At 51.2% G+C, this 22,977-nt stretch overlaps 2 protein-coding genes across 3 annotated transcripts in view; one reads left to right on the top strand and one right to left on the bottom strand.

The window, feature by feature from the left end:
• The window catches only part of HHAT (hedgehog acyltransferase), a 308,816-nt gene extending 300,808 nt beyond the window's left edge, over positions 1–8,008 (top strand). The window contains exon 12 of the mRNA XM_041771025.1: positions 5,553–8,008. Within this exon, the coding sequence (XP_041626959.1) occupies positions 5,553–5,644 (92 nt within the window). The 3' untranslated portion in view covers positions 5,645–8,008. The remainder of the gene's footprint in view (positions 1–5,552) is intronic.
• A 128-nt stretch (positions 8,009–8,136) lies between these two features.
• KCNH1 (potassium voltage-gated channel subfamily H member 1) overlaps positions 8,137–22,977 on the bottom strand; it is a 375,869-nt gene continuing 361,028 nt past the window's right edge. The window contains exons 11-12 of one of the 2 annotated variants that reach the window (XM_041771002.1): positions 14,313–15,105; positions 8,137–14,123 (exon numbers count right to left, since the gene is read on the bottom strand). In XM_041771002.1, the coding sequence (XP_041626936.1) occupies positions 13,987–14,123; positions 14,313–15,105 (930 nt within the window). In that variant the 3' untranslated portion in view covers positions 8,137–13,986. Of the gene's footprint in view, positions 15,106–22,977 lie in introns of both variants that reach the window. The other variant, XM_041771011.1, reaches the window with a different exon arrangement.

Below are 22,977 nucleotides of genomic sequence, written 5' to 3'. Positions count from 1 at the left end.
TGCACCGGGAGCCTGATGTGGGATTCGATCCTGGGTCTCCAGGATCGTGCCCTGGGCCAAAGGCAGGCGCCGAACCGCTGCGCCACCCAGGGATCCCACCTGTCATCATTTAAAATGTGAATCGTATCTTCTTGCATGTGCATCTTTTCTTTGAATACCTTAGACCCTATATAACCTAGGACATTGCAGTGGAATACTGCAAGACTGTGATTCGCTAATATTCCACTGTTACTTTAAAAATGTGTTTTTGGGGTTTTTCCCCCAATTTTTAAATTGTTTTACAACTTTATCGAGAAGTAATTTATGCACAGTAAAACATATCCACAGTAAAATATATCCGTCGAAATATATATAAATATATCCAGTTGTACATACCCTTGAAAACATTCCCATAATCAAGATACAAAACATTTTCACCAACCCCAAAGATTCCTGGTGTCCCCTGCATAATCTGTCCCTCCCTCTGCTCCAGCCCCTGGCAACCACTGACAAGCTTTTGGTTACTGTAAGTCAATTTTCATTTTACATAAATGCAATAACTTACATATAATTTTGTCAATGCCTTCTTTTGTTCAGCATAGAATTTTTTATTGCAAAATACATATAACATAAAATTTGCCATTTTAACCATTTTTAAGTGCACAGTTCAGTGGCATTAAGCACATTCACACTGCTTTGCAACCATCACCACCATCCATCTCCAGAACCTTTCTGATCCTGCAAAACTGAAACTCTTGTACCGTTACTCTCCCCAGCCCCTAGCAGCTGCCATTCTACTTTGTGTCCCTATGAATTCAGCTACTCTAGGGACCTCGTATGTAGCCTTTGTCCTTTTGTGTCTGGCTTATTTCATTTAGCATAATGTCTTCAAGCTTCATCCATGTTGTAGCCTGTGTCAGGATTTCCTTCCTTTTAAGGCTCACATTCCATTGTATGTGTAGGGTACATCTTGTTTTTCCATTCATCTGTGAGTGGACACTTGGGTCGTTTCCCCTTTTAGGTTATTGTACATAATGCTGCTGTGAACGTGGGCACACAAATATCTCTTCTAGTTCTTTCAGTTCTTTTGGATATATATGTGGGATGATTCTATGTCTTAAGTTTTTGAGGAACCTCCAAGCTGTGTTCCACAGTGGCTGCAAACATTTTAGAATGTTCCCTTTTAAACAGCGGTTTTCATTAGATTTGCTGCTTGTTCTGATTGTCCCATCACATTCCAGAAAACCAATTTAATGCATCCTTTGACTCCTCATGGCCCTGCATGTCGATGATGGTCTTTTCCTTCACTATCCTGAGCCTCAGCCTTTCCAGTCTTTTCCAGATTAATGTAATTGCTCAGAAAATTGCTCAGCCATAATAACCTCAAGTAAATTACACTGCTTGCTTTCTTTTAGCAATAGACATTTCCCTCTGTGTCCTACCTGTTCTTATTAGCTGTAGTTATTATACAGCTCACCAGTGTCCTATTAACAATATCATGATACAACCACCTACATCCTATTAACTCCGTCTATTATACCACCTACATTGATCTTCTTAATTGAATCTACTGTGCTATACATCCTACTTATTATGCATTTACCTATATCTGTCAAATAATCTTCCTGGTAACCGTATTACCCAATCTTTTGCAACTGTTGTCTGACCTGTTAGCATCCTGTTTGTAATATCTTCAGTGCTGCCTAGTTGTCATCTGTTAAGATGCTCAACTGTTTAGATCTTAATAGGTCTACGTATCAAAAGCCCACCAGGATACATCATTGAATCTGGGGGCTTAGCCATGAATATACCGAGTGTGCAGGGGGCTTTGGCCTTAAAGTACTCGCTTAAGAGGGATCTTTTCCTTTGATCAATACCATACTTCCCACCAGGCTTTATGAGCCACATTAATGGTGTGTGTGTGTGTGTGTGTGTGTGTGTGTGTGTGTGTGCGTGCGTGAATGGGGTCAGGGATGCCAGGATATGGGAAATGACACACTGTGGATTGGAAATCCTGGTGCAAAGGGAGAGCCTGGGAGGAGAACACAGAGGGGAGAGGCCAGGGGAAGTAAGGGCTACAGGATGAGGCCGGTGTTCACTTGGCAGGACAGAACTCTTTTTGGATGCCATCTCTTGTTAATGGCTGACAAGCCTGGATGACTGCATCATGGCAACCCCCGAATGTTGCCAGAACATTGGGATGTTGCCCACCCCAGTTTCTTTTTCTGTGCTCATCTGAGGCCTGATGAAGAGCAGGCCCTGCCCCTAAGCACTGCTCAGCACTTGGACCTCCTCAGCACTTGGGTAGCAGCTGCCACAGTCAAAGACCCCGGGCCTATAGGCAACTCACACAGGGGGATGTTGATGTCTGATGCCCAGGACAGGGCCGGGCACACAGCAGATGCTCATGAAATGCTGATTGAAGACTGTGGAAGGGTGACTTGTGGAAACTGTTTTTTCCTCGTCATCATAGATCTTATTCCTGAGGTCGGGAAAAGTTAAGGGGTCCTTGGCAGCCATCCAGTACACACGGGGGCTACTATCTATAGGAACGCTCCTGTTCAAAGGGCCAGTGAGCCAGGTAGACAGAACAGCTTCACACGTAAACTATGCACATGGACTTCTCAGGTGGTCCTATAGCATTTCTGAAACACTTTTTAAAAGCACAACCAAATCTGTGATCTTTTTTTATTTCATGTGCTTCTGTTTATTTTTGGCCTCCCATTGTGTAGATGGAGAAACCAAGGCCCTCTTAGGGTCTCATAGTAGAATCAGGATTACAAGTCCCTACACTGCAGTCTACCTGCCTCTGTGCCTGGCAGACAGTTAATGGTGGAAGGAATTTTCAGGGCCTAACTGTGGTCCAAATTGAACATGTACATGCCACACTTCCAGGCGGTATTGGAGATATTCCCCCCCTATAGTTCTGTGTGCTGGCTAGAAGCTTTCACAAGGATGTCCCCCACAGGCCAAGCACAGCTGTCCAATGACCCAGGCCCAGCTTTGTGTAAATAAAACATCCCCATTCTCCCACCTCCATAGCCAGCCTTTGGGTTCTGTGTTTACCAAACACCTGCCAGCACATCATCCTAAACACAGCTGAAGTCTGGGACTGCTCCCCATGCCTGAAGCCCTCTCCCTAATTCCTGCTTCCTGAGCCTACTGGGGAGCAGATGTTGACAGGTCCCCTGGCATCTGTGTCTGAGCCACAGAGGAAAGACATCTGAGGGCCTCCAGGCAGGATGGATCCATTTTGAAGCTTGAAAAATACCTGGCTATACTGGGCTGAATGGTGCCTCCCCGCAAATTCATGTCTATCTGGAACCTCAGAATGTGACTTCATTTGGAGATAGGGTTTTTTGCTGATGTAATTAGGTAAGTGTCTTGAGAAGAATTCTTCCTGGATATAGAGTAGGCCCTAAATCCAATGACTGGTGTTCTTAGGAGAGGAAAGGACACAGACGTACACAGAGAGGAAGGCTTTTTTTTTTTTTTTTTTTTTGAGAGGAAGGCCATTTGAAGACAGAGTCAGGGGTTGGAGGTATGTTGCCATAAGTCAAGGGCTGTCTGAGGTCATCCAACAATGGAAGAGGCAAGGGAGGAGTCTCCTTTAGAGCCTTTCGAGAGACGATGACCCTGCCAACACCTAGATTTCAGACTTCTGGCATCTGGAAGTGTGAGAGAATGCATTTCTGTTGTTTGAAGCCACTAAATTTGTGGTAATTTGTTCCAGCAGCCACAGAAAGCTAATACACTGGCTGACTAGCAGACAGGAGATAGGAAGGACTATAGGGCTGGTCCTAGAGCCAGGATCTTGGGAATCCTCTGTTCCTCTTGTTTCTGTGGCCTTCAGGGCCTATGAGAATTCTTGTGCCAAGCCAGTCTATAGAGCAAGTTGAAAACAGGAGTTCAGGGGCAGACCAGAGTTGAACTCCCCTGTTGTCACTCTAATCTCAGTGGGGCAAGACTGCTGTGTCCTCTCCCCAGGGTTATTACTACCTTTTCTCATAGGACAGACACCCTGCAGCCCTTCCCATCATTTCACACATTCCTTCCTTATGCCTTAGTCAACTCGCAGACAGGATGGCTTGAACAACAGCCATTTATTCCTCACAGTTCCAGGATTGGAAAGTCCAAGATCAAGATGCGATCTGACTTGGTACCTGGTGAGGACCCCGTCCTAACTTCTAGGTGGCCACCTCACTGTGTCTTTATGTGGTAGAGAGAGAAGCAGCAAGCTTTCAGTGTCCCTTCTTAGGAGGGCACTAATCCCATCATGATGGCCCCTCTCTTGTGATCTGATCTCAATGCATTTACCTCCCAAAGGCCCCACCTCCAAATATGCACTGGCGGCTAGGGCATCCACACATGAATTTGGGGGGACACAGTCCACAGCATCCTATAAAGACTATTAACAAAGTTGCTGTGTCCCTTTCCTAGTTTTACATTTGAGATTCATTAAGCTGCTCAAGGTCACAGAGCTGGCAAGTGGCAGAGCCAGGGTTTGAACTGTCTAGTTTCACTTCAGAGCCTGCACACTTAACCACTATGCTATATTAATTGAACTTCTATTAACAACAATAGCAGCAGGTTGTTGACATAGCAAGAAGAGAGTCTGCAGAGGTACATACCCTTAGTGGCTCCCCACTGCCTCCTCCCAACCTTGGGCCCTACCCTGCCTGCGTCTCCCTGAGTAGTAGCCACAATCACATGATCCCTGTTCCAGAGGTGGCCCATGATGTTCACACTTCAATTGGTCTTTCTGCTAGCTTCTCCCTGTCCCTTTCCATCTGACAAACTCTTGCTCACCCCACGTGACCCAGTTTAAATGTGCTCTGTACACAACATTATCTAGCACATATTACATGGCTCATAAATCTCAGTAGTGTGTGTGTACCTTTCCCAAGCTGGAGTGGGATCACCTATTTTGGCATCTGGCACCTTCCACAGCATCTCTAGCTCTCCGAAGCTTCTAGTAAATGTTTGAGAAAGGGAAGCATGTAGAAGACATGGAAGTCATTAAGTAACAAATACTCAGCAGAAAGGGCTGTTAATTGAGGAGGAGGAGGGAAAGGAGGAGAAAGAAAAGAACATCAGATATTCTAAGACAAGTACTTATAGAAGGAACCACTAAAAGCTTTGAGTTTTGAAAGCAAATGTTTAATTTAGGCTCTCCCTTCTGTGTGCTTACAGATGGCACCCGATTCATTATAACGGCCAATCTATATTTTGAGATTTACTGTGGGTCTTATGGACTTTTCTTCTTTTTTGATTATTAACTACTTTAGTTTTCTAAGTATGTATTCTTTAAAAGCTTGTCCTATTTCTAAACCTAATTTCCATTTGAGATAGCACACCCTTAATTTTACGCAGACCCCAGTGGGAATGTAGGGTTCAAGTTGTTGGTGTTCCAGTTAGAGCACACTTTCCAGGAGGTACGCGTCTTAATGCATCAACTGAGGCCCATGTTGTTTCTTGGGTTGCCTTCTCCAAAGGGGGGAAAGTTTACACCTGTGGAAGGTCCTGCCACAGGCATTTCTAACTGCTCTTCCATCTCTGTCCTCCCCCTGCAGGCTGGCCATATGTGACCCTCTCTGTCCTGGGATTCCTGTACTGCTACTCCCATGTGGGCATTGCCTGGTCCCAGACATACTCAGTGGATTAATGCTGCCCGGCCCATGGCAGCCCTTCCTGCTGGCCTTCAAGGCAAATGGTGCTTCACCCTGACCTCGCATACCAAGATAACCTCCAAGGAACCACTGTTTGATCTGCTCATCTTTTATTGAAGTTACCTCACTCCAAGAGTGGGAGCTTGAGCTCTCATAGAAAATTGGCAACCAGAGAGTCTTCTAACTTTGGGAACCCAGAGTTCATCCCCCTCAGCCCTGTCATTCTCCTGTTGAGTATCTTACCCAGCTGCACATGATGACAGTGTGGTCTAGAACCCAGTCCTAAAGGCCCTTGGGGTTTCTTCCACTTTACCAAGAATTAAATACAATAGACATTTCTCAATTGGAGTGCAGAAGTCTTGATTAGTGATAAGGCCTGTCCTCCACTGGGCGTATTTCTGAAACATTTTGGTAACATTTAAGTGACCTCTTGCCTATGTCCTACAATGTGGTCTCTAGAACCAGCACTGGGGTCTAAGCTTCACACTTTAGCTCCCCAACAGGGAAGGGACAAAGCCACAGTCGAGTTTCTCATTACCCAGTTAAAGAAGATCCAACATATCCTATAGTGTTCCAAGGGGTCAGTGGCTAAGGAGATCTGTTACTGGAACACCACCATGGTGATCCACATTTGGATGCTCGTTCCCTAGATTTGCCGAGAAGTATAAACACGCCAGTCCCTCTGCCAGTCAGTTAATCGTCCTTTCCCAATAAAGAAGCAGAATTAAGGAACCAGGGCATAGCACGTCCACAGACAGGTGTTATCAGGCAAGTGACAAAGGGTAAGGATGGTTTCCTGCGGTCTTTTTTCCTTTCCATTGAAGTAAGTCCCAGCAGCCGACTTCCTGCTCAGTGATTTACACTCAGTGTTTTACATTGTTTTGTTTTGTTTCAAATAAAATGGAGCCTTTTCTGTCACATTGGTAATTCACATTTTTGTAGAATCACTTCGAATTTTTTTTATGTGAGGAAAATGTTTAAAATCTAAACACACATAACAATGAAATAATTTCCTTGGACCTGATCTGGCCACGTATCTCACATCTTCTACCTGATGTGGTCATGTGTCCTGGCTGTGGTTTTTAACCCAATGAGATTTATACTCCTAGTATGCAGGACTGGCCATCTTGCTGACATCCTCTCTTCCTGCCCATTCTGCCTGGAAGAGCAGACCATGATGGAGCCGATGGCATGGGGTGGGCACAGCCTGTGTTGGCCGCTGCACAGAACAGACCAGCGGAGTAGTCGGGCTGGCAGCAGTGGCCTCAGCAGGTGAGGTAAAGGTGAGGGGAGGCCCAGGCAGGTGATTCCAAGGTGCTGGGAAGTTTCAAGGAGGGAATGGGGCTGGGAAGATGAGCACTCCAATGAATATGGTACAGGATCATGGACTAACACGAGTTCGGGAACTGTGGTCAGCCACAGAGAGTCTGGCTGAAGTTCCCATGGAAGGAAGGGGCTGGCTAAGGGAACACAGGAACGTGAAGATGATTGTCGGCCAGCGGCTGATGTAATGTACGTGTGTAAACAATACAAAGAATTTTGAACTCTTTAGAGACACCATTTATGTAAAAACAAAACGGCTTATTCATTCATTTGACTTATACTCGAAGAACTGGTGAATATATTTGAAAGTGATAATCCTGAACTTCTTTTAAGCTATTACACGATTTAGAGTGCTTCCCAGGAATTAGTATATGATGAGCTACTATTTGAGGCCTGATTAACCAACATGTGGATTATCTAGGACCATTGTTTTCTTTCTTTAACCTCTTGCTATTCTCCAACTGTAATATGAAAATGCTAACATATCTTTCCTTGTGCATGTGAAGTAAAATCTTGGGAGTTGCTTTAAATGAAAGAGTCTTGAAGTGCCTGGGAAGACAGCAGTTCCAGCTGAGGAGCATCTGACATGTCACTTTCCACAGCCATCAGCCCTGGGCAGCTTCAGGCATGCAGCTGGAAAACAACTAGACAAGGTCCCAAGGTCACTTCTAGCCCCAGGATCCTCTGACCTCAACTGAGCTCTGTGGGCAAGCCAGAGAGCTCCAAGCATGATTGCCAAGATGATCCCCAAGGAGGCAAGCAAGACATCTGAAGGACAGCCAACACTTGGTCATTTTGAGTAATTCTTGGGACTGTGCAAGAAGACCTAAAAGTATTTTTTTATTCCTTCAAATTAACTTGTTTGAAGTGACAACAGAAAGCCTTTTGTTCTATTAAAGACTGCTGGCTAGAAAGAAAATGTATCAATCACATATAAAGTTGCATAATCTCTGTATTAGGAGGATAGTAATTTAGTGGGGTGGGGGTTCCCCTTAAAGAAATTGTGACTGCTCACTTATTAAAAATAATCATATAATTGTTGACTGAGTATAAGAAATTAACCATAATAGAATGAGTTTGTTTCCTAACAAACACACACACAATTGGACCAACTATTGAGAAGCCAGATTATCTTATTGGTGCTGGCTTTTCTTAGTGGGCATGGAGAAACCAGAGGCTCCCTCCCCCCTTCAGGGAAATAGTTCTATTTTTAAAACAAACCCAGAAAATCCCCCTCTCTAGTAGTTGACACCCCTTTGGCACCCAGAATGTAGTATCTATTATTTAGTTCTGTATTACTAGTCCTTTTGACTAATTACAAAAATAATATTCACAAAGAGAGGTTTTTTTCACCACTGAGGATATATAAAGAACATAACGTTCAGTGCTTTTCATAGGTGAGACTTTTTTTTAGGTAATATTTTTAAATGAATATCAATCACCTGGAATTTAAAAAATTATCACCTTAATTTTTATTCTCTTCTGCAATGTAATGAAATAATAGGTTGTAGAGGACACCATTAACAATGAATGCTGTATTCATACTGTGGCTCTATGAGATCAAGTGGAGACCTGAATATGGCCTGCAGATCACAGATTCCTCATCCTGAGTTAAGTTCTACTGTCTGCAAAAAGAAAAGTGCCCTTTAAAAAATGTGGGCCATTGGTATTAAATAACTCAGATTGACAGTGCCGTGGAGAATCTCACCACGAGCAGGAAGCAATACCTATTAAAACCACAGCAAAACTAAGAGTGCTGTTATATAGGACTAATTTGGAGGCAAGCAGTCCTCTACCTTTCTAGCTTCTGAGACCATCAATGAATTAAAGCAGAGATCAGAACTCATATTGTTGATATGGACCCATCCCCAAAAGTTTGTTTTTTACACTATTATTTTAAAAGGCAGGGAAGCATTAATATATTTTCAATAGATTTCAACCCAAATTGTTTAAAATTGAAAAGTTCATTTCTAATCGGGAAGTCACCTTCAGGCACCTATTGTCAATGTGTTGTACCACAGTGTTCCGGCGATGCCAGGTTTTGAAGGCATCTTGGTAAGCTTGTGTAGCAGATACAGCCCTATTGCTAGATCATGACAAAGCACTTTCACAACCATTCTTTTGCTAGGCTGTACTAGGACCCAATTTGGGGATCCTAAGTTGTCCAAAACCACACTTAACAGGTACTATCCAAATTAGAGCCTCCAAGCTCTTGAAAAGGAATAGAAAGTACCATCTTTATTCTGTCATCTTAGTTCAGAGTACCCAACTCGATGCCTTAAAATTATATAAGAAAAGGCAAAAGCAAGTATCATGTATAAAATAGTTTATTACCATAATAAATAAAATTAAACTTTTTTTTTACAAATATCATTTGTGCTTGTTTAAAAATGTTGAGAAGGGTATATCATCAATGGAGGGGCCCGCATATTCCTCTTAACATTCCCAAGCTGCACACATACAGTGGAGTTTCCGGCAGCATCCTCAGCTGACCATAAAAATACTATCAGCTCATTTGTACTTCTGTCTATTCATGCTCATTCGGACAAAGTGGCAGATGCGAAGGAAAAAGAAAAACCCGATAAAGGATTTGGCGGGACCCAATGGAAAGAGTGTCAATATAAGGAGAAGCCCCAGATTGACAAACTGCTCAGGAGTAGAAGTGTCCTTACGGCGTTGGTGAAACGTCAGATGTGGGCAGTCTCCAAATGATGCACAAATACAACGTCTGAATATTAAGAGAATACATTCATTGGGGCGGGGGGGTTGCATCTTCCTTAAGATCTTTCTCATTGTTCATATCCTGATAGAAGATCCGTGAACTTCTCATTGAACAACTAGTAGATCCGTCGACTGACTCCAAAGTCACAGATACAGAGACAATGGCTCTAAGAAAAGTTTAATGGTGGGGCGGGGAGGGCACCCACCGGGTCTGGCACCTGCGGGGCATCTGAGTCCAGTTCTAGAGGTTCCAGAGTAAGTCTGATTTGCTCGCATGAGAAGTTTCATTTGAAACTAAGCTGCAAATTCACATTGATTCTTTTGATCTGTGTGAGTAGAAATCAGAACTTCTCAACATGAATACCTCCTGTGAGAAAATGGTGCTTTCTCTGATGGCTGCGGTTGGTGTTGAGGGGACAGTGAAATCCCCCCCCAGCTGGAGGGCACAAGAGCTGGTGAAAGTATTTGTATTGAAGCGAGCAAGAAGGCAGTACAACAATTTAGTGACACAGGAAAGGCTACCCTGGGGTCTGAGAGTGCCCTCAGTGGGTTCCTCTTTAAGCAACACGACGTGAGGAGGGAGGAGGGGGAGTGTTGGCAGCTCCATCACAGCTGGAGTTCCATTCAAGGGTCTTAAGGCTAAACATCTTTATTGCAAAACATTGTACAATCTATTCATCAAATGCACATCAGCAACTTGTATCTCCACCAGGGCTCCTAAAATTGTCCGGAGAGTGATGTGCCATATGGTGGTCAGTGCAGCAAGGGGAGAGGAGGCTCTCCCTACACCTGGGATCTAAAGGCATTCTTTTAGTCCCCACAAAGGCTTGGATAAGAATTCTAACTTGTTACTTTCACCCACCACCGAAGGATTCGAGAAGGGAGGCTTGTGGGGTGGGGTGTAGTGGTGCAGTGCATTTTTACTCTGAGCCATGCTGGCTCCACTTCTGAAAGAAGATTCCAGAACAGGGCCTGATGTCAGCCAGCAACAGCACACAGGATCTTGAAGGCTGAGGGTAGAAGGGGCCCAGGAATTGGATAAGAAGAAATGGGAGCTGCTTTGAAACACTGGGGCCCATGCTGTTGTAGCAACAGAGATGTGTTAAGCCACTGGTTGCCCACCACGGGCCACAAATTCTGCACACAGATGTAGTCTGAGGTTGTGAGCATAAGGAATGGTCTCAGAAACAAGCCAGGGGGGCTGAGCATGAGAGAATGGGATGGATGAAGGTGCAGGCATCAACACAAGGGCTTCTCAACCAGGCAGCTGCCACCCTTCCCTTCCTGGGGGAACCTTGTCACACTCGGTGGAGGAGCCCTTGCAGGCACACGGGCCGGCAGCACTCCGTGCTCGAGTCCTCGTCCTCCACGGAGAACGAGCGCACCATCTCGTGGGCCATCTTATTTCACAGACTCAACCCTCACTCCCACGCTTCCCATTGGTGGGGGAGAGGAGAGCGTGTTCAACAAGCAGCCAAGCGCTGGGGCAAGGCCTTCGGCTCCAAGGCAGCCTGGCGGGACACTCTCTGGGAAGCGGGGCCTCCCTACGAGGAACATTCGAGGTAAAGACTTTTGAAGTACGAGATCAAATAACCAGCAAGTACTGGGCAATGGTATAATACATCATGACCCCGTCCCTCAAAAAGGAAAAAAATAACTCGGGTAAATATCTCTCAGCATAACTTCTAAAGTCTCAGTGTTGGGTCCAACACCTAGTGACTCCGAGGTTCCCTAACCTCTCTTCAGCCACCAGTGGAAGGTTCGGTCAGCATCTGAAGCTTGTGGCCCTTGCTCGGGAAGCCAGAGCAGCATCCAGGCAAGAGTAGGTAGTTAGCACAAAGCAGCCCACGGCCAAGTGCATGTCATAAAGATGAAAGGAGAGAAGGTTTGGCTCATTAAAAAAAATTTTTTTTCCAGAGGAAATAAAGCACAAGTCACTAAAATCCTTAAGTGGAGAAGTCGAAAAGCACACACAGCCACGTTGTGGTCTGTCACCACAGGCACACGTGGGGCCTGCGACCCCGAGATGAGCGCGTTCCCATCGCGGCATCCAGGCTTCAATCCTAGGAGTCAGTCCGTGAGTACGTCCATGAAGCTTTACTTTCTCCCCCCAAACAAGTGTGGACTTTCGAGCCTGGCACATCAGCGTCTTTGCCCCTCAGACCCCAATGGGGAGGCATTTCTTAATAAACACCTGTACCCTCCGGCAGAGCTGGCGGGGACAGGGGCCCCTCCAAGCTGGCCCGGAGGGGCCTGGACGGGAGCCTGTCATCAAGCCTGCAGAGAGCCGGGCAGGTGCTTCTAAAGCCGGACGATGGCATCAGTCAGTAGGGCCCTTGTCCCGACTTAAAGGTAGTGAGTACTGAACTTCAGAAGCGGGCTAACGGACATATTTAAGGAATGGCAAGCTAGAACATTCTGGGGCAGATGGTGTTCCAGATTTTTATAGCCTCTGGACTAGCTGGCAGCTTTTCAAGGAGATTGAAACTCTCAAAGCTTTATCCAGAGTCATCACTCGGCCTTGGGACATTATACTTCCTCCTCTTTGCGTGCTGCCCTCCGAGGCTGAATCTAATCCTGCTGCAGCCTTGGGAAGCCAGGAGCCACCCCGGTAAGCCTCCCGTGAGAAGCCGCCCAGCGCACGGGGCCCCGGGGAAGGAGTCTGCCCTTGACCTCCTGGGCCCTGTTCCCGATGCTGGGAGCCAGGAGAGGACAGCCCCACTCTGCACACACCCAACTGAAGGCCCAGTCCTGGGGCCTGTCGTGGCCGCCGAGCAGGACTAAAGGGGCGGGCGGGTAGCTGGGCCCAGAGGGGAGGCCTTCAGAAATGCTGAGTATCTTTGGTAGGGCAAGTCCCGTCCTGGCAGGTCCCCTTCAGTCCCGGGGCGCTTAACCCAGGCTGTGCACAAAGCAATGCCGGGTGCCAGGGGTGAGGCGCTGCAGCGTGCACATGCGGAAAGCCAGCGCCCTAGATGAGTCCCTGCTGTCACCCACAGTCCAGACCCCCTGCACTCCTGATTCTCCCCCAAAGCTAATTTTTAGAGTAAAACTTCCAACCTTGCGTGTCGATTTTTCGGGTCCTGACGCTCTTCAGGGGGCACACACCTGAGCTAGTTCCCCTTGGCCTGGAGAGACCTCTCTCCTTTCTCAGATGCCATTGAAAGGAACCCAAACACATGGATAATCTGACTCCAGGTGACTAGGAGGCAGTGGAGTATCCCCAAGCATCACGGCATAGGGGCCTGATGGCCCACACGTGGCTCCGTGTCAGTCACTCTGAGCTCAGACCTCCCCCAGGCCACCTCTGCCCGTCACCTTACAGAGACAGCTTGAGAACCTGCTGCCTCATTCTCTGTCTGCCGTTCCCGGAGCAAGTACAAGCGTGGCCCTGCAGTCTTGGTGGTTTCTCTTGAGGTCCTACCGACTTTAGTAAGAGAAAAAGAGGTGAATTTTAAAATAAGGCCAAGCATGGATCCCAAGTGTCCCATAATGACCCCATGCAGTGGACAAAATACAAACTTCTGAAGGGCAATCAATCCCAGTGAGAATCCTAATAGAAACATAGGACTTGCTACAATCGTTTTTCTGAGGTTGTGTGTGTGTGTGTGTGTGTGTGTGTGTGTGTGTCTGTGTCTTTGCTAATAAAGCAACTCTGGGCTCATCGCCCTTCCTGCTGACGCTGCACACCCTGAGGAATGCCACAGGAACACTAGGGGAGAGGTCGAGAAGGAAAAGAAGCAAAGGGGCCCATGCGAGGAGGACAGTGGCATGGAGCGGGGCCAGAGGTTCGTCTGAGGCCTCTGGGGCCGTCCCTGTCGGCTCTCCCACGACAGCAGGCTGAGACCACAGCCCAGGGTCTCTGCTTCCTGAAGGCCCCTCTCCGGCTCTTCCACTTGGGAAAGGCGACCTGAGGATTCCGGCTCCGAGTGTCAGTGGGAGGCGCCCCGGGCCCCTCTCTGCTTTGTGGCCTTAGCCAGTAGAGACAGAGAGGTGCAAGGCTCTACCCTCCCTGACCCCCAAGCTCCCCTTGTCCCAGGCTTGTGACAAATGACGGCTGTCAGAAAATAGAAGGTGAGGACAGGTAGGGGCTGTACCAGGACAGGGAATGCTGGGAAGTCCCTGTGCCCACCGCAGTCTTTGGGGTCCTGGTGAGGGAGCGCGGCCTGGGGGCTACCGGAGGGGTTCCCTGGCGCGCTCCCACCAATCCCCACGTAGCTGCTCCTCTTTTCTAGTGGTTTTCATCTTTTACAAATATCACGGCAGTAAAAAAATTAAAAACGAAGGAAGATACCCTTTAGACAGCATGCCCCCTCTTCCAAAGGCGTGCAGTTGGCGAGCACTGCCGTCTCGCAGGCTGGGGGGCTCCCAGGGAAGGAGAGGGGGAGCGGGAGCCGGAGCGACTGTCCCACTCTGGTCTTCGGTTGAGAAGTTGGAAGTTGTTGGTCACGCGGGTGTGCGTGGTGGCGGGGTGGGGGGTGCCTAGGCCGGGGATGGGGGTGCTGGGGGGTTGTCTTGGACTCTCTTCTTTTTTTCTCGGGGTTTGCTTTTGTTTCTGTTTTGTTTCTTTTTTTCCCAAAGAGCCCCCTCAGCTTGCTCCAAAGATGTCTCTCTCTGATTCAGGGGACTGGGGCCTCGATATTTCGAAGAGCTCCTGGGGAGACTGGGAGGCTCTTCTGGAAGTCAATATCCTGAGGATCTCGGAGAGCTGCTTCTCGATGCTGGTCATCTTGGCGTTGAGGGCCTGGATGTCCTCCTTGAGCTCGTGCTTCACCTCCAGGACGGCGGCCTGCAGCGTCTGCTCCGGGATGGGGTAGAAGGAATGCTTGACCTCGGCCAGGACGGGGCTGCGGTCCTGGGGGCTGCGCGCCTCGCCCGCGTTGTCCAGGCGCAGGTCGCTCTTGGTGATGCCGCTGTCGCACGAGTCCGTCTTCTTGAGCGTGGCCTCTCCGGGCGCCTTGGTCCTGTCGGGCAGCGTCTCCATGGACTCGGCCTTGGCCACCTGGCTCCAGTCCTCGGGCCTGCCGCCCGCGTCCCTGAGCCGGGCCCAGCCCTTGCGCCGCGCGCAGTCGGCCCCGGGCGCGTGCAGCCGGCCGAGCTCGGCCACCGCCGCCGCCGCCGGGCAGGCCGCCGGGAAGGCCACGGGCGTGGCGGGGCTCTCGCGCACGGTGACCACGCTGGCCCTGGGCGCGCCGTGGGGGGCCGCCGCGCGCTCGGGGCCGCCGCCCCTCTCCACGTCCAGGTCGTCGGGGTCGCGGCCGCGCTCGGCCGCCAGCCGCGCCTCCTTCTGCTGCCGGAACCGCTGGAAGAGCCTGCGCACCGGGTGGTCCGGGGGCAGGATCAGCGGCGCCTCGTTCTTGCGCTTCATGCGCTCCTCCTCCTCCCGCTTCACGTCGCTGATCTTCCGGAACACGATCTGGAGCGGGACAGAAGGACAGCACAGCTCAGGCCCGGGGCCTGCACCCCCCCGACCTTCCAGACCCCTCCCCAGGAAGCCACTGTGCCCCCCGAGGTCTTCAGGGCAAAGCCCTCCCTCGCCATCCCCGCGGGCCTCCTCCCCGGAGACCGGGGGGCCTGGGCTGGGCTGGGCGCCCCTTGATCAGCCCTTGCCTGCAGTCCCGCTTTTCTTTCTTTCTTCTTTCTTTCTCTTTTCTTTTCTTTAAGATTTTTTATTTATTCATACACACACACACACACACACACACACACAGAGGCAGAGACCCAGGCCGAGGGAGGAGCAGGCTCCAAGCAGAGAGCCCAACGCATGACTCGATCCAGGGTCTCCAGGATCACGCCCTAGGCTGCAGGCGGCGCTAAACCGCTGCGCCACGGGGGCTGCCCTCTTTTTTTTTTTTTTTTTTAAAGATTTTATGTATTTATTCATGAGACACACAGAGACAGAGGCAGAAGCAGGCTCCATGCGGGGAGCCCGACATGGGACTGGATCCAGGGTCTCCAGGATCACGCCCTAGGCTGCAGGCAGCGCTAAACTGCTGCGCCACGGGGGCTGCCCTCTTTTTTTTTTTTTTTAAAAGATTTTATTTATTTATTCATGAGACACAGAGAGAGAGAGGCAGAAGCAGGCTCCATGCGGGGAGCCCAACGTGGGACTCGGTCCCCAGACTCCAGGATCAGGCCCTAGGCCAAAGGCAGGCGCTCAACCGCTGAGCCACCCAGGGGTCCCCCTGCAGTCCTACTTTTCAAAAATCATTCTTCCGGGGATCCCTGGTGGCTTTGGCCCAGGGCGCGATCCTGGAGTCCTGGATCGAGTCCCAGGTCGGGCTCCCGGCATGGAGCCTGCTTCTCCCTCCTCCTGTGTCTCTGCCTCTCTCTCTCTCTCTCTCTCTCTCTCTCTATGTCTATCATAAATAAATAAATCTTTTAAAAAAAAATCATTCTTCCGACCCAGCCTCAGACCTGTCACATTAGGACCTCCAGACAGGAAGCCCTGGAATCTCTAACAAGCTTCCCCAGGTGACTCACGCGTGAAAGTTTGAGCACCCCTGGTCTACACCACGTTGCAGGGTAGGAAAGCTCACATGAGTCCCCCCATTCCCCCAGCCAGGGCCACAGCTAAGACTGCACCTGGCATCTGCAGATCTGGACCCCGAGGGAATCGGGCTGGCTGTGAAAGCAGAAGCAAGCCTCACACGGAAGCCCTCCCGGTCCTCAGGCTGCTCACAGGGCAACAGCCCACGGCCTGGCACACAGGCTTGTCCTAACACAACCACCTGGGTGGCTCGTAAGGCGCTCTAATGTTACTTCCTGTGTTCCTTGCAGCAGCACTGTAAGGCCACGGGGACGCATCTTCTTCCCATTTTAGAGAAGAGGAAAACCGAGGTTCAGGTAGCGAAATGTCGCACAAAAGACAAGTTTGCTGTAAGTGACTCTTGCCTGAGCCATCAAACCCCAAACCCATCAGACATGCAGCAAGTACTTACTGATGATAACAATGCTTCATGCAGAGAATGGACCAGTCTGTGAATCCGGCCCCAAGTGCCCCAGGAGCCACAAATTACAGGGCTTGCCCCTGGGCCCACCTCCGATTATGGGAAAACCATATAATTTCTGGCTTACATGGCATGTGGCAGGTGCACTCTGAGACATGTGTGACTTGTCCCACATCTGATCTTGTGGGAAGCCACCTGCCATCTATTGTTCTATTGTTAGAGAAATCACTGGTTCGACGACCGATCCTGAGATCTCTGAGAAACAGGAGAGGAGGCCTGGGTAAGGGAGGGCAGTAGCGTTCCCATCATCGCACAAACCCCTGTGCCCTGGGCAGGCAGCCTCGGACCACCCCAGAACCCGGCCCGAGGACCTGCCACAGGACTCTCAGCTCTTGGGGGGGGCGGGGAAATGGGCACACGGGGTGGCAGGCCAGGAACACGGGGCTTTGGGGTCACAAAGAATTGAATCCCAGTTTGCCCGCTTTGCTGTGTGACCTCCCCCAGGCACCTTAACTTCTGAGTCTCGGTTTCCTCCTTAAAATAAAGCTCCCCTGCCCAGAGTTCTCTGATGGCGCTGCCCGTTAGGTCTCATATATGACTGGCAAGATGGTCACTGGCAGGTGGAAATAGGGACGACCCCAGCACACACTGAGTTGCTTGATGCAACCAGCAAATCGTTGGCAGACTGGAGGCTCAACGCGTCACCCGATTTCTCCAGCAAAGCCGCTGAAGCTGGATGACTTGACACTCGGGTCATTAACAGATGCGTTGGACACAGCTGCCGCTCCTCTTGCCACCTGGTTAAATCTTCAAACCGCATCACTTGGGCCCCAGGCCATGGCTTTCTGGCCTGCACTGGCGGCATTTCTCCCAGGCCCACCCTTTCCAGCAGTGATTTAATGACCCTGCCCTCCCTGATCCCTTCAGCCTCACCTCCTCTACTCCTAGGGTCCAGACAGCAGATCCAGCCGTGGGACTCAGGAGAATCCCACATGTCTTGAAGACAAACCAGAGCAAAGGCATCACAGGGATGGAGGGATGATAAGCAGAAGGGCCAGGACCCTCTCTGCCCCTGCCCCAGTGCTCTGAGTTAGCCGTCTCCCACCTCCCTTCCTCCCTCTGCTCCAAGGGCTCTATTCTGGGAATGGCCCCCACTCTCCACCAGGCATCCACATCCCCCTGACACCAAGGCCCAGCTCAAATAGCACCTCCTCCAGAAAGCCTTCCCTGATTCCACGGAGCTCTAAGTTACCTGCGGCCTCACAACACCAACAGCCTTTTCTGTGCTCACACTTCTCTTCTGCCCTAATTCCTCTCTATCCTGGGTCCACTTGTAGTAGAGCTGTTTCCTCCCCCAGTCACATCCCTTCGTAGAGACGTGGTGGATGCTCGTGAGAGGCAGGATATCCTCTGCTCTTCAACCAGATCCCCCATGGACCCCATCCCCTGACCAGGCAATGTTTTCAGATATCGCTGCCACATCACAAGGGCAGTTCAGCACTGATGGGCTGGGGCTCTCCATAGAAGGAGGCAGGGATGTCTGGCTCGGTGCTGACTCTTCTGGAGCCTCTTGGCTTATCCCAGAGTGCCATCAGCCACCCTGTGTGCTGGAGGCAGCCCCACCTGAACATCACCGGCTCACCCGATGGGTGGATGAACCTGGAAAGAGCTTCCTGCCCTGCCTGCACTAATGCCTGAGCCCTCCTTTGAGAATCAGTGAGCAAAGCCAGCAACGCCCAAGTGTCTCTAAAGACATCAGCTGTGCTGACCTGGGGCCTGGGGTTCTGCTTACTAACTTCACCTGCGTCTTTAGAGACACTGGCCTTAGGGTCTTCGTCTCAGAGGCGGCCACGACCACACGTTTGGCCAACTGTTTCACAGCTGAGTGGGCGGGGGGTTTAAGTGGGGATCTTGAGGGGGAAGAAATTTCAAGATAAAATAAATGTGAGCCGCACTATAATGTTAAACTGGTCGCTTTACTGCGGGACTTCTCAGAGTCTCACCATGTCAATGTGTCTTTTATGAACGTCTACGTTCATAATGTGCGTAGCGTTTCTTAAATCCTTTTCCCTAGACTCCCTCTTTTGAAAGGGTAGTGATCCCTAGAAACCCCTTTGGGAAACGCTGAAATTATATCCATGTGGGGAAGTGGGGTGCTCTCTGTATCTGTGCATCGCCCTGAGGGATGGGAAGGCCATTCGCTGGGCCTCTTCCCAGAGGATGCACCTACCTCTACCTCTGACCCAAGGTGCGTGATTCTGGGTTTCCATCTCCCCCTAGTGGATGGAAGAAGCCGCGCGTTCAGTTCTCCAGCCTCCCACCCCTCAGTCACCGGGTCAGGGCCCACCTTGCTGGGCCATTTCAGGTCCTGAAAAGGCCCTTTCACCTGCCCCAAGCTCCATTCCATCTCATCTCCGGGCCCATCCTTTCACCCTGGCTCCTACATGACCTCGGCTTAGAGGTCATGTACTCCAACAGGCTCCCCTGACTCCCCCTGCCCACCCTCCCCCACCCCCCAGGGGGTCGAAGACCCTTGCTGCAGGGATCAAGCATGGGGCAGCCCCACCCAGCCCGGGCACAGATCACTGCCACCATCAGTGGCATCAGTGTCCTGCTTATTCCTCTTTTCCTTGGGGGGCAAGCTCCCTGAAGGCAGGCACGATGCTATATTCGGGGTTGGTTTCTTTCCATCTTGGGTGTCACGTCTGACATATATAGCGCTTACTCGATGGTCAGTGACTCACTATGTCAGTGAACGAATTATGGCCATTTCCCTGTTGGCGAGCCCATGCCAGGGCGAAAGAAATGATGTGTATGCTGCCCCCCAACACACACACACGGACAAACCTGTTTCTGATGTTCGTGGTCCAATGGAGATCACAAGTGGACTTCTCTATGCACCCACCGCCTATGTGCCCCGATTGATGGTATTTCTACTTTACGACGGTGCTAACGGGATACACATTCACTAGAAGCCGTACTTTGAATTGTGCATTTGGATCTTTTCTGGGGCTAGCGCTATGCAGTTGGGGGCTCTCCCGTGATGCTGGGCGGAGGCAGCGAGCCACAGCTCCCAGCCAGCCAGGCGATCACGAGGGTGGACGCCTGACACACTTACGACCACTCTTACCCACACGGCCATGCTGTTTCCTTCCCCCCCTTCCAGTTCAGGACTCAATAAATCACCTGAGATGTTCAATAGGCTTGGTGTTAGATGAAGGTCACACAGGCTAGGTGGAAACAGAACTTGGGGGGCCGGCTGGTCGCCTTGCCATCACCTTTCTTCACACTGGCGACTGGTGGATGGGGCCACAGCGCCAGGGGTCAGTCTGGAGACACTGTTACCAGGGACTCTAATGACCCACCAGAAAGGGCACAACCTGGCGACAGGCTGGCATGGGTCCAGTCACCAATGACGGGACAAGTCTGGATCGCTCCTGGCCAGCCAGCGTCCTGCCGGCCCGCAGGGGCATATATTTTCCCTTGTCTGACGTGTTGGGGATGCTGAGCGGCTCCTGACTTACTGCAGCGTGGGGAGACAGAGGAGGGCCCAGGCCAGGATGGCCACTGTGCCCCACTCATCCATCTCCGCATCCCTCTGGGGGTTCACCAAGCAACAGCCTCGAGCCCGGGAGGCCTCTCCTAGATGGCTGTTGAGCTGAACTGAACTGACACCCGGCTGGTCGAGCTGCAGGGCTTTCTGAGCAGCTACTTCAAGTTTGTTTGAAAAAGCAATTCCCCCTGGAACCTGAGGTGAGTCAGGCCCATCGACGCCCTTCTGGGTTCCATCCACGGAGGGCCTGGCCCCTCTCAAGCCTGAGCCCTTTCCAAGCCCCAGACCAGACCTCGGAGGGGCAGGGGCCCCCTCTGGGTCACTGAGCAAGAGGGTCCCAGCCACACGAGTAGAGGAAAGACAGGACGGGGAAGGGAATGGACCACTGCAGTCCTGACGGCACAGAGGGTGAGGGGAGGGCAGCCGAGTGGGAGCCCCGTTGCTTGAAAGAGCTCAGGTTGGAAGCAAAAATATATACATAATGTGAGCTCTCAGTGGTTTACAAAAATGAACAGAGACTGAGCATGAATCATCGAAAACCGTAGATAAACCAAAAGGAATTTATTTCGGTTTTTATTAGATTTAGACACATGCCCCCAATCCCAAACACGCAGAAGCAGTAGAAAGAGCACAGGCTCTTTCTTTTCTTTCTCACTGACCAGACTCTGTGTGACCTTAGATAAGTCATGTCCTTCCTTGGCTGGACCAGATCAACAGTTTTCAAATCTGGCTGTAATCCAAACCTCTGGGAGAGGCTCCACCTACTGAGAATTTCCTGCAGCAGGGTCAGGCTGGCGTTGGCAACAAGCTCCCAGGTGATTCTGATGCAGGAGGCCTGAGCCAGATCTGCTGACTGGGGTCTCAGAACCCCTGGACTGATGACTAGCGAGGTCGCAGCCACTCTGCTGCCCTCCGTTCATACACGCACGCTCACCCAGGAGTGTGGCCATACACCACCCGGCACCCTCTGCACCCTCTGCCGGAGCCCATGCTTCCAGCCAGGCTCGGCCCTCCTGTGTGCTCCCCGGGACTGAGTGGGGTGTGTGTGTGTGTGTGTGTGTGTGTGTGTGTGCATGGGGTGGGGGGAAGTAGGGGGCTGATCCCAGGGAGACCTCACAAGCCTCTGGCCCCTGAAGGATGACCACAGGAGGCCTGACAGGCCTGCCATCACTTCTGGCTCCTTCCTTTGATCTGACAAAAAGTGGTTTGCTGTCTGGTATGGAGGACACAAAGCCAAGCAAACATTTATGGAGCACTTCCTGTATGCAGGGGCCCCCAGCGGGCTCCACAGGCGGCCGCTTCATGGAGGAGGGTGAGAGGGGGAGCCAGGCCTCTTCTCCCCCCAGAGCTGGGGTCCAGGCTGGCATAGACTCAAGCCACTCTGAGGGACAGAGCAGCACCGGGGGAGGGGCAGGTCCCCAGCCTCATGTCCCTACAGACTCTGGTGACGTGGCCTCTTCCTCCTCGTTCCCTGTCCCACCAGCCCCCTCCACCAGGAGCCCTGCCTGGCTTTACAGCAGAGCATAAAACCTGAAGATGAACAGACTGGGCCATTTACGAAACTGAAAACGCCAAACAACAAAAGTGGAGACGGACGGATTTGATAAGGCAGTGGGGTGGGTGTTGCTTTTGGAAAAGGCCAGTTCTTAACCCCCTCAGAGTGGTTCATTATGGAATTGAGCTCATGCAGATGGCCCAGGGAGGGGTGGAGGCTTCCAGAAGGACCCAGGCCAGTCCAGGTCAGTCATCACTCATGGAGCTAAGACCATGTGTCGCCAGAGCCTGCGGCTGGAGGGGATGAAGCACAGCTCTGCCCTCCCTCCTCCCCTCTCCCTCTGTCCCTCCATCCCTCCGTCCCTCCCTCCCTCCCTCCCTCCTCCCCTTCTCCCCTTTCCTCCTTTTCTCCCTCTCTCCTCCTCCCCCTTCTCCCCTTTCCTCCTTTTCTCCCTCTCCCTCCTCCTCCCCCTCCCTCCTGGATATGCCAGGCTTGTCTCCTGGGGGGCTTGTCTCCTTCAGAGACAGCCTGGGGACAGAGCTTCAGCAGAAGGCGCAGGGGCCTGTGGTGGGCGGGCGCAGGTGGCAGTGGCACAGAGTGACACACAGGGGGCACACAGGCTCTGGAGATGGGACAGCCTTGGGATCATGTTCCCTGCACCTCGCCTTCCTCACCTGCACAAGCAGGTAACAGGGCTGATTTCTCAGGGCTCGGGCCTGGGGGGAGGTGGGCAGTATCAGGAGGCCCTTACAGAGTGTCTGACACGCAGCAGTTGCTGAAGAAGTGTACGATGTATCATTCTCGGGGGGGCAGGGGGCGACCCGTGAGACAGTTCTGGAAGGAGGAGCTGGAAGTAGGCAGGTATAAAAGGTGAGGAATTTGGGCGGAGGTATCCAGACAGGCAACAGCGCAGGCAGTGACACGAGGCAGAAATGCCACCGAGGTGTTTGCGGTAGGAGTCCCCGCGGGACGCGCTGACGGGGATGGAGATCTCGCGGGGTGCCAGGCACTGGGGTCCCACGTTGGAAGTGGCCATCTCACGCCATCCTTACAGCAGCCCCAGCAGCTCGGTCCTATCACTATCCTCACTTTCCGATGAACTAAGTGACCAGCCAAGGGCCCACAGGCGGTGGACGTGGGACTCAGAGCCTGGCCGCCTGGGTCCCCGCCCCTGCCTGAGCTCTGAGCCATCCTGCGAAGGTTAAGAGGCCTTTGGTTTTAGGGAAAAGGACAATTTTTTTCCCCAGTGTCTGCTGATAACCTCTGACCCTGCCCGGCCAGCCGTCTCCA

The sequence above is a fragment of the Vulpes lagopus genome, chromosome 1 (genome assembly GCF_018345385.1).
Source record: "Vulpes lagopus strain Blue_001 chromosome 1, ASM1834538v1, whole genome shotgun sequence".
Lineage (NCBI taxonomy): Eukaryota > Metazoa > Chordata > Mammalia > Carnivora > Canidae > Vulpes > Vulpes lagopus.
The sequence above is the reverse complement of the archived record's forward strand: the minus strand, read 5'-3'. Positions and strand labels throughout refer to the sequence as shown.